General features: G+C 40.6%; 1 protein-coding gene across 2 annotated transcripts in view; it reads left to right on the plus strand.

Annotated features, from left to right (window-relative positions):
- Window positions 1-14,497, plus strand: part of LOC131568849 (probable acyl-CoA dehydrogenase 6) — a 75,317-nt gene that overhangs the window by 52,935 nt on the left and 7,885 nt on the right. For both annotated transcript variants that reach the window (XR_009275750.1, XM_058820982.1), the window contains exons 5-7: window positions 2,755-2,922; window positions 8,123-8,296; window positions 14,265-14,426. Coding sequence is in view for 1 of the 2 variants with exons in the window: in XM_058820982.1 (XP_058676965.1) it covers window positions 2,755-2,922; window positions 8,123-8,296; window positions 14,265-14,426 (504 nt within the window). In the remaining variant the exon portion in view is untranslated. The remainder of the gene's footprint in view (window positions 1-2,754; window positions 2,923-8,122; window positions 8,297-14,264; window positions 14,427-14,497) is intronic.

Consider the following 14,497-nt stretch of genomic DNA (forward strand, 5'->3'; position numbering starts at 1 on the left):
CTTGGATCCAATAGGATTTTTCTCTAGATAATCCTATTTAGTAATAAACCAGGTTGGGTTTAAATAAGATACCATGGGTAAATTGAATTCTCTTTTATTTCCAAATGTATTTTGAGGCTGTGCAGATTGCCAAAACCAATAACCTCTGTTTTCACTAATTTCAGTCTTTCTTGTAGGTGTTTAGCTTTGTCAACCATATTTGAATCTGTCTCCTGTGAAATATTTCTTCTTTTTAAGTATCCTCTATGTGCCTCCTTTTTTTTCCCATTCTCTTTTCATTTCTATGGCTGAAACAGTTTTGTTTGCCACCACAGTCTTCTTTGATTTTGTTGGTTTTCATCTGCAAGATTTAACCTAGTTCGACCTATTTTAATACTTGTATTCCAAACTCCAAATTGTAGCTTACTTTCATCATTAATCTTGTTCATTTCCTGCAAGTCATTTCCTGGTTTTTGATGTGATTATTCATTCAGTCAGACTTGAAGGTATTTCTTTGAAGTTTTTCCTATGCTGATGAAAATTTAAGATATGTGTTCTTCATATTTTACTTTAAGGATGTGTGTTGCTTATCTTTGACTGTAATATTGACCTTAAAAGTTGAAGCCAACCTTACCTTTAGTCAGATCTATTTGAGTGCATGGCTGGACTCGAGTGCAGTAGAGAAGAAAATTGAGGCTTGAGTTAGTGTGATTTGAACAGTGATGTGACCAGCCCTCATTGCTTATAGGGCACCAGCTGTATCATTCACCTCTCGTGATGCCTTGTGCTTTCCTAGAAGGGCTCCTCAGAGAATGCTGTGCAAGAGGTTGTGAGAGTCAGTGGTGTGTGCCTGCAAAAATGAGTTATGGAGCACCCACTGAAGTAGCCTTTTACCAGAGATATTCCAAATTATCTTCATAGCCATATTCCTGAGTCCATTTGACCATAGTAAATTGCTAAGTAGGTTTTCAAAGCCTGCTATATTTTAAACATAAAACTTATGTATTGATTTGATCATCTTTCTTAATCATCTCTAATTAAAGAGAATTAATTCTTCACAAGATCGTTTGAAATAGTTGTTTCTCACGTGTTTGAAGCAAACTGTGAACAATTGAATCTGGAGTACTTGAACTTTCTCATTAGTAAGGCATTTGTTCTTTAATCTGTGTTTGGGTGGTTAGGCCCCTGTGACGCCATGCCCACAAGAACTATTTACATTTGTGGTAACATCACAGTGCTCATTGTTGCTTTGCAGGCCTTCTATGGGACTTCTATCTAATCTCTTCAGTAGCTGTTCCACAGCAAAGGGATGCATGATGTAAATCACTGTGTATGCTCCCGTCCTTGTCACACCATTTCAGTACAGTCATATTCCTTATTCCAGCTCTTGTGTGTCCTTCCATTATTATTTAGTCTCCATGTATGTGAGTGTCCAATGTCTGTGTCTGTGTATTATGAGTGCCAGTACTTTAGATTACTTAAGTGTCTTGGCATTCATTTTTATACAGATTTCATATCAAGTCCCTTGGACAGATTTGCCACAGTCTTTTTATGTGTCTGCTGGTTTTATCCACATGATTAACAACTCTTTCCCTTGCTTATGTTCCTTTAGCCATAGCTAAATTCCATACTTCCTTATTTAATACCTTATTTAATTTTCTCCCATTATTTTTCTCCTGTGCCTTCATTAACAAGAAAAATTTTCAGCTGTGCTGACCTCAGTCCCAGTTTACCTCCTAAATGAAGATCAGATACTTGGGTTTGCTTTTGGTTTATGTTTAGAGCCCCAGGGAAGAATGTGCATGTGCAGACTGAGGTGATTGTGTGTGAAAGTGTAACCAGATGATTTAAACATGCCTGCCCACTCCACTTGGTGTCTGACTCCTACCCTCCAAGTCTATGATCCCCCTTCAGTGGATGTTCTCTCATGAATTTCATAGTCTTGTTAGATTCACAGGTGCTGTTAGGAGTGTGGCTAGGTTCTTTTATACCATCCCCTACTTACAGCTGGATATCTGTTGGAGAGTCTTCATCAACTGGGGCTCTTGTCAAAGTTCAATTGCAGGGAAAAGAAGGGAGCCCTTTGGAAACTCTGCTGGAGGATAAATAATAACTAATGATTCTCTCTGGCTCTCTGTTGCAGGTAGGGCTGCTTGCAGCATGATGTGAACCATTGCAGATGAAAATAAGATTCTTTTTTTCCAGGGTGTATAAATAGCATTTATAGGTATTTAGAAGTCCTTCATGTCCACACACTCATTGCATTCAGACTTGGCCTTCAGTAGCTTTCCAGCTTTGAAGGTATTGCAGAACTGTGACCAAGAGCATGCAGGAAATGCATGTTGATTTATGTTTATGCATTAACAGGTACCGAGGCTTGTGTTTGTTTAAGTCATGACTCTGGAATTAATGGACTCCTCAGGACTAAAGCACACAGTAAGAGAAACTGTAACAGATCACCTCACAGTGAAATGCTTCTCTCCCAAGTTTTTGACCACCACATTTACTTAGGAAGTTTTGTGCTCTCATCCACTGGGATGAAGACTCCACCTAAAGGAAGGTGGAAGAAGTGGTCCTGTTTCCCTGGCTTGCCTTCCAAGAGTTTTCTAGACAGCTTTGCCTTATGGCCTGGAAGGGTTATAGGACAGGGGAGTATGAGGGAGAACCGAATAGTTTTCTGTCTCAAGAGCAAGGGAATGACCCTGCCAGTCATAACTGGATCGATATACCCCTCCTTCACAGTAATAACCATTCATTTCCTGTGTTTTGAAATAGATATCAAGACAACAGCCGTGAAAAAGGGCGATGAGTATGTCATAAATGGTGGTAAGATGTGGATTACGTCCGGGAGCCAGGCAGACTGGATGTGCCTCCTGGCAAACACCAGCGAAGGACCTCCCCATCAAAATAAATCTCTCATATGTCTGCCAATGAATCTACCTGGTAATAACACAGAACTCTTTGTCTTCTCATTTGATTTTATTGGTGTTCTTTGTATGCCTAATACAAGAAGGAAAGGTGTTTAACCAAAAATATATTTAGAGAAGTTGGTCAGATACATTTTCATGGCAATGATTCATATGCATATGAAAATAAAAGAATAAAGAGTTTAGAGATGTCAAACTTGGGAAATACCTCTCAGGCCTGGTGGGCTTGCTGAAGAGAATTGCAGGCATATTTAGAGTGTTTCATGGCTGTGCTGTGCAAAGGGATCCCTTCACCAGGGCACTATTACCAGTTAAATTAAAAAAATAGTATAAGAGTTAAATGTGGGCTGGAGTGAAAGATTCAAATATCCTGGAAGTAAGGACTTGTTTTTGAATAAGACAAGCAATTCTGCTAAAGACATGGAAGAAATACTTCCTGAGCTAAGACTACCAGTTTCAGTGGTACATGCACACAGTGTCTGTTCCTGGGTAACCTGCAGACCTCACAGAATGCACGAGTGCTGTATGCATAGGGAACATCATCCAGACAGGATGCAGTTAAGATTGTGCTGGTGGGGATCTTTTGAAGTTTTGATGCCTGTTCAAAAATTTTTAAACCTTTTCAGTTTTAACTCATTTTAATATTTAAAAATATAGAATATATAAATTTATGCTCTATATAATATATAGTATATTTAATGCTTAATTTTTAAAGTTAATGTTCATTTCATGCAAACAGTTTAATACAATTTAATAGTTTTTAAATATAGACTAATGTCTATTAATGTATTTATATATAATATATTTATACTCAGGGCTCTTTTGTTCATTCAATTCAGAGTATTTTGCATACAAAATATGCCATTATTGGCATTTCACATGTAGGAACACCACTATAACAGTGAAGGGAATGAATCTGTGTTCACTTAATGGATTAGACCGAGAACAAAACCCAGTTCTTCAGTGTTGCAAAAGAGGATGATGAGAGCTTCTTAAGGGAATGTCTTTTAAATGAATTTAAGCATGGAGTAAGTCAAGCAAGTGAATTGCCTTGGGAATCAAGCAGGTTCTGAGTGAGCTTCTACTACTTCTGCTCATGCAAGACAGGCTTTGAATGGGTGCTCATGGAAGACAGACCTGAGCTGCTTCACTACTTGTGAACTTCATCCTTATTGAGAAGTGATGAGCAAACATGTAACTTACAGCCAGAATTGCTCTGAATTTCCAGGTAAATTCACTATTCAGCCATCTGCTGATAAAAGAATGAAGTCCTTCTTGTGATTTTTCATGGACAGGTCAGAATGCAAATGCAGTGCTTCTTCTCTGAGATCAATCTTCCTAAAACAACAAAGCAGCTGACCCACAGTTGGTGTCAGATAAAATACACAGAAATTTACTTAAAGGTTTTCAGCTATTTGGCTTATTCCAAAAAGACACGAGTTGTCATAGCTCTAGGAGTGGGGAGATGTTAGATCTCACAGCCTACATGCAGACCTTCTTTACCTGCATTAAATAGATTTAGAGTAGAAAAATTGTCTGAGACACCTTATTCTGATCTGCAGAAGTGTAGAAGTCTTCCTAGGAACAAAATTTGTGCCCCTCAAAATGCATGTGTTCTAATTCTTCTGTGATGAACACATATTTATCTCCAAAGGGGTCACAGTACCAAGATTGGTGACCTTTTGAAATGAAGTATTAAGGCTGTTGATTGTGCTCTATGGGTGAGTCATATCAGAAGTGAGATTTTCAGGAAACTCCATCTGGTTTGATACATCCTAAGGATGTCTGTCTGCTAAAGATTATACTCCGTGGAGGGCAGCAGAGCAAGGCTGTACGGGAAGTGTCTGGAGGACATCACGGAATGATGCACTCTCAAACGTCCGGGGATGTATGTGTGTCAAAGCTCAAAAACAGCTGCAACAGAGAGCAAATGTGCTGTGTCTGACTCACCTCTGCAGGCACCAGCCTATAAGTCTGGGGAAGGAAGGATCTGTGGTGTATTGTTGCTAAAAATCTAAGTTGTTTTGTATTTATATCGCGTGGTGGAGGAAAAAAAGAGGGAGAGAAAAAAATTCCAAGTTTGAAAATGAATTACTGATTTCAACAATTGATAATTTATTGGATAGACAAAGTAGGATTTGCTTCTACTAATTTTAGGTATATATACTCTCTAATCTAGGCTGAAGCAAATCCTGGTCTAGATTTGACAGACATTGCTGAATACATTTCTTATAAAGGAAGTTTGGATAACAGCACCATGGATCCACAATAAATATCCAAATTAGGTGAATACTCCTCATGCAATAACAATGTCTTTAAAAAGCAGCTGAATTTTTCATATAATGAAAGAGAATCTAGCACATTGCAAAATGTCTGTGTGTAAAGTATATAGACAAATGGCTTGCAGCCCTGATATGGTAACTGTTTTGTCCTCTGGTTTGTCCTCTGAGTCCTCAGATAGCTCTAGGGGAGATTGCAAGGAGGAGTTAATAAGGAGAAGAGCAACCATGAAAAGAGAAAGGGTGTGTTTCTTGGATTGCAATTTAAAATGTGTCTGTTTCCATTTGTAATGGCAGTAAATGGTGTCAGGAGAGAGCAACTGCCTTTTTCTTAAGATAGAATACAGGAAATAAAAGAGATTGTCAGAAGGCTGAAGGAATGGGAGAAAATGAAAAATCAAAGATGCTTGGGAAGAACTGCCCAGGCAGAGAAATAGCAATCCATCTCAATGATACTGGTGCAAGTAGCTTAAATGGCTCTGTTACAGTGATTCTAGTAAGTCATGTGCTTGGCCTTGTTAAGTTCAGATTTGTGAGTTATTGCGTGTAATTTATTTAATACAGATGAACTCCAGGACTTACCTGGGCCAGTAATTTCTACTGCTGCTGGTAATTTCTCATTTGTAGTACCCCTTAGGAAGAGAAGGAAGATAATTACATGAAGGGAGGCTTTGATGCCCCCATAGTGGCCAAAGAGATGATTATGTATGATTGTCTTCCACAATGTAAAGCATAGCCTCAGAAGGGGCATCCCATGGGACTGATGCAGCTTGGTCTCCTTGTGGGTGAGAACCATGAATTAAGAGCAAGTGAAACTGGTAGGGCATGACAAAGGGGGATGCTGCTGGACCCAGGAAAATTGAACCACAACCCAGTCTGGAAGAATTGCAGACAGAAGTCATCAGCACATTTAGCTCACTAACCAAGCCTGTAAGAGCTTTCTTCAGTGGTATTTGCTGTATGTGGATCTGGGAAGTAAACAACGGGATTAATTTAGCAATGTAATAATGAACTGGCAGCAGTTTTGCTTTCTTGAGGAGAGTCCTTTTAAACCACCCACTAACAAGAGCAGTAAGTGCATCTTCATGTGGCTGAGGAGCAGTGATTACATAAAGCCAGTTGGCTTTAGACCATACCTGATATCTGCAATTCTCACAGAAACCAAATAACAGTATTCCAATGGGAAACAATGTTCCTGATTTCATCTGGGCTTCTAAATTGCTCAGTGTGTGGTTATTTAGCTATGTTTTTAATATGGAAACAAACCACAAATGATTTTTTGGCTGACTGAGTACAAATTACTGGATAATTTTCAATTCAAAAGTCAAGAATTCTTATACGGCTGTCCTGATTTTGCTCTTGCATTGATCATATATCAAAGCAAGTCTTCCTAATACATAACCTGTTTACAGCTTGGTTGGTGGAGAAAAAATCTTGAGTGGAACTTGTGGAAGTCTATGTGAACATTGTTCTCAGAGAAGTCTTGGCATTTGTAAATAATGTCAGTATTTCATCTCTGTGAAGAGATGAAAATTTCCATAACCTTATTTAGTGCAGCCAGAGAGAGTAAATTTGAAGGAAATTACTGCCAACTTCTTCTGCCTACAAAACCAAAGTAATTTTCATACGTCTGAAGGCTTCCTTTGAGTAAAGGATGAGATGTCTGTATTAGTTCAGAAAGAGATATTTTCTGAAAGTTGTGAAGAATAGCAAGATATGAACAAGTACAGAAGAGCAAGAACAGTCTGTGTGGTGACCAACCAGGTTCTACTGAGCCATGCCAGAGAGCAGTAGAGGACTGAAAACGAATAAAGAGGAAAATAACAACAGAATACCTTCTCATCACAAAGCTGGTTGGAATAACATGGATATGAGTAGTAAAAAGCTTTGGTTATCTGACAAAGATACATATGCTGAGTTGGAGGACTGTTTTGCTACACATACAGACTTGTCAGATGTAATTAATGTATTATGCACAAATCCTTATGCCTGGTTGTTGTCCTCCTTTTGCTTTTGAAACATTCTTGACTTTCACCCGGAATATTTGAATTAGCTCCAGATCAACAGGGAGACAAAAGCTGAAGACAGGAGAAATGCCAGGGGAAAACAGTGGGTGCCTGTTAAACTCTCGCGGCACAGGGGTGAGCCATGTTTGCACCTGAACAACAGCAGGAAAGAACTTGTAGCTATGAGAAAACAAACAGTGGGAAGGAGTCCTGCCCAGGGTGATGAGGTAGCTGAACCCTCATGTGGCCAGGCCTAAATGAACCAGGTTCATCTTCAACAGACCAATGCATGCAGGGTCAGAGTCAGTGCTGTGTAGAGAGAGTCTGTGGGGACCCAAACTCTCCTCACAAACATACACACGTGAAAACTGAGTGATCGCTGTACCAGAAAAAATCAGCATAGGCTAGGAAAGGGAGGATAAATTAAGAAGAGAGGGAAGGAACAGGATTTCCAGGAGGAGAAATACTCTAGCTGCAGCTTAAAATTTAGCTCTGTTTTTTTCCTTACTGAATATTTGTGTACTGTTTCATAGCAGTGCAGGCACTCAGCAAATATTGCCAAATTGAATTTCAGCACTTTATTGTAATGCTAGATAAAAATCAAACACAAACAAATAAAATTGCATTGTTTGAGGACCTGTGTGGAGTAAGATTATTATGATTAGTAAATATTATTATTTGGGGATATAATGAAAAGCAGGACTTTTACATTTAAAGTTTCTGATTTGCTGGTTTAATGAAGTGGAAAAACCTTTTAAAACAGGATCTGGGCCATTTCATTCCAGAATACTGTTATGTTTTTCCTGAAGGTAGATTGCACTGTTGTCTTGGAATGTACATTCACATCTGCAGACTTTTCCTTCTGAAAACATTGTATTTGTTCATAGTGCTTCTATTTTTTGTGGTCTTTCTCATGCACCTTTCTCTTCAGGCATTCATGTTGCTAAAAAGATAGACAAACTGGGTATGAGGTCATCGGACACAGCTCAGATCTTTTTTGAAGATGTAAGGGTCCCCTGCAAGAACCTCATCGGTGAGGAAGGAAACGGTTTTACATACCAGATGTTGCAATTTCAAGAAGAGCGGCTGTGGGGAGTAGCCAGTGGTAAGTCATCATTTGTGCTTCTGCAGGGACACAGGGGTCACTCTTTGCATGACTAACAGCACTTTTCTTTTCTTGTAAGTTGCAATGATCTTTTAGGATCTGTTTTCGAAATCCGTCATAGCCTGGATACAGAGGACATTCCCTTTCTGTAGAAAAATTCCTTTTTCTCTAAAAAAAACTGAAGCAGAATATATTTTGTGAGCCATTGCAGACGCTCTTTTTTGCCTTGTTTATTTTTCTTGTTGCTACTCTGGAAAGAAATTATGGCATCATGTTATGTCTATTACAAATATAGTGCAAAGGCTATCAAAATATCAGCATGAAATAGAAAGATGGTGACTTTTCCTGTAGTACAGTGCATTATGATGCTGATCATGGATTTTAGAAAGGTAACTTATTGGCTGTGTAAAGTTAAGTGGCTCTTGCAGGGTGTCAGAGCTTTGTTTTGCAAATCTGTTTTACCTCTGTACACTTTGGACATAAGTGGTACATTCCTTTTGCTGAAGTTATATTGTCACAGAGTTTATGTTACTCAGAACTCAGGCTGTACTCAAATCTAGGTATTTGGGTTATATGGATTCTGGATATTCCAGGAAACCAGATCCAAGTCTGGATTCTCTACTTTCAGCCTGCAAACTTTTTCCCTACCCCTCAGTGTCTGGTTCTTTAAGTTAAATAGAATGTAGTTCACAGTAAGAAGATTGGTCCTCTTTAGATTCCAAGGTTGTTTAAATAATCTCACTGTATTCATGCTGCTGTGCATGTCCCAGTCTGTGTGTGGCTGGGGAATTAATCATTCTAAGTGGTGTTTTGATTAAGTGAACAAATAAAATCACTCATTGTTTTGGGTTCATCACAGACCAAATATTTTGGAGTTCAAATGCCTTTAAAAAAAAGCTTGTTTATTGAACTAAAGTTCTTAGTTCAGCCTGAGATAAATAGTACATGTGAGAGTAGTTTTAACAAAGGACAGGAGGTTACACTTGCCAAGGACGTCACTGCAGACTCAGGCAAGCAGGAGTTGTGATACTACCACTGCTTCTGCTTTAATTGAGATGTATACAGACTGCAAGGATGTGCATTGTGCATTTCTATGCTCAGTTTGAAGCCAAAATTAAACAAACCATGAGAAGCTCTGGGCTGCAGTGAGACTCCTCAGGCAGCATTACTCATGGCCCAGGCAAAAGTGACGCGCACTGACAGCATCAATGCACAAAGCCTGGCAGGTTAGATCACTCCTGCTAAAACCACGGGCAGCTTGGTACTGTCCAGTCTTGCACAACTGCCTGGCTCTCACTGTGCTCTGCCAGGAACTGGAACACCAGGTTTCAATTCCTTTTTTTGTCCACAACGACTCAGCAGGAGCAGGTGAACCCTTGCCCTGGATGAGCAGCCTGGGAAGGGCCTCTCTCCTTGCCTGCTGTGGCCAGGCAGCGGCCAGCAGGGAGGAAGAGTCTGGGAGCTCACCAACGAGAGGGAGCTGCTTTCTGCAGTGGCTACTGTGTAAACCTTGCTGGACCCCTTGGGTTTGCTTTTTTCCAACTACCTGATATAAAATACATAAAAGCACTGGCAGCAGGGACAAGACCCATGGTTTGGGCCAAGCTGCAAACTTCAGAGATCACCAATTGTGGTGAACAAGAAAAAGAGTAACCAGTGTTCAGAAGGGAGCCCAGTACTCAGTGGGTGCAGTGTGCTGTATCACAGCATCTAGAGGTGTTAACTTCCCGTCCTGAAAATAGTTTCACATAACTTCAACCATGACTGCTCAGGTGAAGGCTCAGATGTGTGAAACCATTTAAGTGCCTTTAAGTGCCTTAGGTCTGCATGTTTAATCCTGGTCTTCACTTCTGCCCCTCAGTAGGACATTTCTGTTCCTTCCCAGTTCATGACCATGACATTGAAAATCATCAGTTGCTTTTAAATGCTTTAGGGACCAGTCCTGGGATCCTCACTTTCGCTGCTTCCTTTAACTTGGAAAAGGCAGTTGACTAGTCTGTTTTTCCTTTCTGGGAGTTGTTTTGTTGTGTTTGGGGTTATTTGTTCTGTTTATCTTTGTTTGGTGGGGGGTTTATGTATTTCTAGTTTCAAGTATCACATGCTCTAAACTTCTTTTTTGTTTATTAATTATCTTCTTGGTGGCCAGTATCTTTCTTCACTTGTCTTTTTTTCTTTTAAAATCCATCTTCAGTCAAACAGGTTTAAAATACAAATGGAAAACTAGCTTCCTGGAATTGCAAAATTTGCTCCCAGGTGTGGTCTCTTCTTCTGAGTGACATATTATCAAAGGCATTGGTCAAAGTCACTGTGTTTCTTGCTTCACTGAAAGAAAAAAGGTGCCACGAGTCTTCTGTGTTGTGACACTTGGTAAACACTGTCCATTTTAAGGGCCTGTTGCACTGATCACAGGAAAAGAATGTTGCTATGGCAAAAAAAGCAAACAGTTGTCCTGTGAATTGCTTAACTCAGAGACAAAGAGGGAGTTCAGCATACATATGTGAGCAGAATGGCACTTTTCTAATGAATTCTATTTGCTCCTGCAACTTCAGTTTTATGAACACCATTGAGTCATGGCCAGTAAGCAAGATGACAGATCATTTTGCATGGGCAACACACGTCCTTAAGAATCAGATTGCTCAGCTTAGAGCTCATGTACATTTCATTAGAGAATGATCAGTCACAGCTTAGGAAAAACATAATAATTTCATTTTCTTTTGAGAGGAAACACAGCAATAAGACAAAGTGTCTTTACAGTGAGCAGAAATTTTAAGTGGAATTATATAAGTTGGATGGAGATACGAAGAAAAGATTATTCTGCACTGGCAACTTCAAGTGCTTTCACAATTCTCAGCTGTGTGGTAGGCCACGCATTCCTTAGGCTGCCCTAGTGACATTTCCTGCATGTGCTGTCAGTTGAAACCCATGGGGCTAAGTTTGTCTGAGGATGTGGAGAACATTGTATAAAAAAAGGAAACAAATACACATAAAAAGAGGGGGGTTCCTTATTATGAATGGCATTTCTCTGAATCGGTATGACTGGGAAAGTGTTGTGCGCTGTTATCAACCTGGCTGTTGGCTGTCATGGTATTCATGGTGTGCTGCATTTTGGTGCTGTTTGCTACACAGCCAGGCTTTGCCACGTTAGAGCTGTGCTCAGAGCTCTGAGTACCTGTCGTCAGCATCGCAGAATGGTTTGGGAAGAGACCTTTAAAGTTTATCACGTCCAACCCCTCCACCATGGGCAGAGACACCTTTCATTAAACCAGGTTGCTCAAAGCCCATCCATCCTGGCCTTGAACATGTCCAGGGAATGGATGTGTCTTGGGGCACCCACACCTTCTCTGTTCCAACAACAACATGTTCCAGTGTCTCACCACTCTCATAAGACATTTCTTACAATCATGAAATGACAGAATGGTTTGGGTTGGAAGGGACCCTAAAGATCATGTAGTTCCAGTTCCAAAACATTCTTCCACAGCCATTTTGTTCAATCTAAATCTACATTCTTTTGATTTAAAACCAGTCCCCCTTGTCCTGATACTACAGGGTGTGGTAAAAACTCTGTCCCCATCTTTCTTATAAGCTCCCTTTATATATCAAAAGGCTGCAATAAGGCCTCGCCAGAGCCTGCACTGCTCCATGCTGAACAACTCCAACACTCAGCCTGTCCTCATGGGAGAGGTGCTCCAGCCCTTTAATCTTCCTCAGGACCCTTCTCTGGACCTGCTGCAACAGATCAATGGCTGTTCTGTATTGTGGGCTCCAGAGCTGGATGCAGTACTCCAGGTGGGGTCTCAGGAGAGCAGAGCAGAGGGAGATAATCATGACCCTTGACCTGATGGCCTCTTTTGAAGCAGCCCAGGACAGTCAGATTTCGCAAATGAGAGTTCCTGAAATAAGAAGGAGGGCAGTAATGGCAGCAAAGGAAACAGGAGAAAGGATCAGCAGGGGCAGGAAGGAGGCAGTGAATTGGAAAGGTGGACACTATAAGAGCAGTTTTCCCAGAACCCCAGTCTGAGCCATTATGTTTGGTGGCTGCCTGAGTGGAGTTTGATCAAAGTGCCTTCATGATCTTTAGATCTTTAGATCTTTAGACCTTTTGCAAGCAGGACCTGAACAGTTTCTGTCATGTTTCTTCCCACCTGATCTTGCTCCTGCCTCCTCTTTGCTCTTATTTCCTGTCCCTCTTTCCCCGGTGCTGGCTGCTGGGAACCACACAAGCTGTGCTGGAGCTTGTTGCGCTGACAGACCAACACAAGATGAATGCCTTGTCTTTATCCCTTCCACCTCCCTTCTGCTCTCCTAGCACAAGCATTTACTGTTTAGTTTCCCACCCAGCAGCTCAGACTGCACTGTATTCTTCCCAGATTTCAGTCGGAGGGAAAGGGACAAGTGGTGCCTGGATACTCCTTGCTCTTTCCTTACATTTCTCAAGCTGGAGACCATTGACATACAAGTAAAAAAGCTGTTGGTGTTACACATGCTACAGTGTTGTGTGATATTGTCCTTTGGAAGGAGAGTATTTCTAATCAAGAGATGTTCCTGAAAACAGAAATTTATTTTCCTTTCCAGAAAGCCAGAATTTGGGTGACAACGTAGTGTGTTAACACAGAAGAAATGAGGACATTACTGTATATACTCTTCTGAAAAATAAGCATTGCAGTTAGTTGTATGATAAAGGAGGGGAAAATATTTAGATAATGAGAAAAGCTGATCACCCTATGGAATGTGGAGACATCATGTGAAAAATGGTGCTCTGTGGAAGTGATGGTGAATGATCATGGCAGGGAGAATTGGTGGGATGCATAGTCTACACAGGACAGCAGTACAGAGATGAAATTTAAATAGCAGTGATCTTGAAAACAAAGTAAAAAGGTACATGGAACCACACCAGGCTCCTGCAAGGGACTATCATGTGAGTAACTCACAGGTAGGAAAAGGGATTTCATACTAGTTTGGCTTGGGTTTATTTTGCATTTCACATTCAGAGTTTTGTGGTTTAGACTTTAAATGCAAATGGATGTGGATACGCATATTTTGAAAAGAGAAAATTTGACCCTGCTCATACAGATAGTTTTGTGAAATCATGCCTTGCTGCTTGTCATAGTAACATGAGTCCATATTTGCCAAACAAAATGCTCCACACATTCTGTATCTGCTGTTATCCCAGCTACACTGGGACTGATAGCTTAGTCATTCACTTCAAGGCCTTGGAAGAGAAACTTTTCCCTTTTTTTCTTGTTTAAAATGAGATTGCACAAAAAGCAGCAGCAAACTAGCTCTGCTTTAAAGCATTGTCTGCTGCCTCTCTCACCTGTTTTACAGCAGTACCCTATTTTCATGCTGTTTCCATTAGAATTATTTAATGTTTTTTTTAAAGTGGGTATGAATTTTTTTTCTCTACGCTGGGATCACAGAACACAGATGTAATAAGCAGTCTATTTGTGTTCCTTGATCTCAGAACAGGTTTCTGCCTTTTCCCTGAAGGCTTCCTTCAATTTGCATTTCTACAGTCTTCCTCACCAAGCACACTACACTGTCTGCCTTCAGATTTTGTTTCCAGGATTTAACAAACCTTCAGCACACAGGTAGCATGGGAAGTAGGAGTTGACACAAGCTTTTGCTAGGGCCCTAAATGAGACACTAAGCATAAAGTTTACCTCTTCATGTTGGTACTGCTTTTTATGAGTCTCCCTCTTTCCTACCCACTTCTCTTCCCTTTCTTCCAGGTTTTGGCAGTTTAGGGCTCAAATAAGATAGATGTCTTCAAGGAACAAGGAAGTACCAGACTCTTCTCAGAACTGAAACTTCACCCCAAACTGAGTGTACAGAACAATTTCCTTTAAAAAACCTAACATGTTGCTTGACTGTTTGATGCTTGTACAATGTGAAAAAACCTTCTTTTTCAACAAGAAGCTAAACAGATCTGGCTAAAATGATGTTTTGTTCTGTGCTTTGTTTCTTCCAGCCCTGACACCACTGGAAACTATTATACAAGAAACTATTGACTACACACGGCAGCGGAAGGTGTTTGGCCGGCCTGTCCTGCACAACCAAACCGTGCACTTCCGCCTGGCCGAGCTGGCAGCCGAAGTGGAGCTCCTGCGCTCGCTGCTGCACCGCGCCGTGGGTGAGCTCCCACATCTGCTTCCCAGACGTGCTTCTCTTTGAGCAAAGAACCTTCTCAGGCTAAAGGAACAT

The sequence above is a fragment of the Ammospiza caudacuta genome, chromosome 1 (assembly GCF_027887145.1).
Source record: "Ammospiza caudacuta isolate bAmmCau1 chromosome 1, bAmmCau1.pri, whole genome shotgun sequence".
NCBI classification, from domain to species: Eukaryota; Metazoa; Chordata; class Aves; order Passeriformes; family Passerellidae; genus Ammospiza; species Ammospiza caudacuta.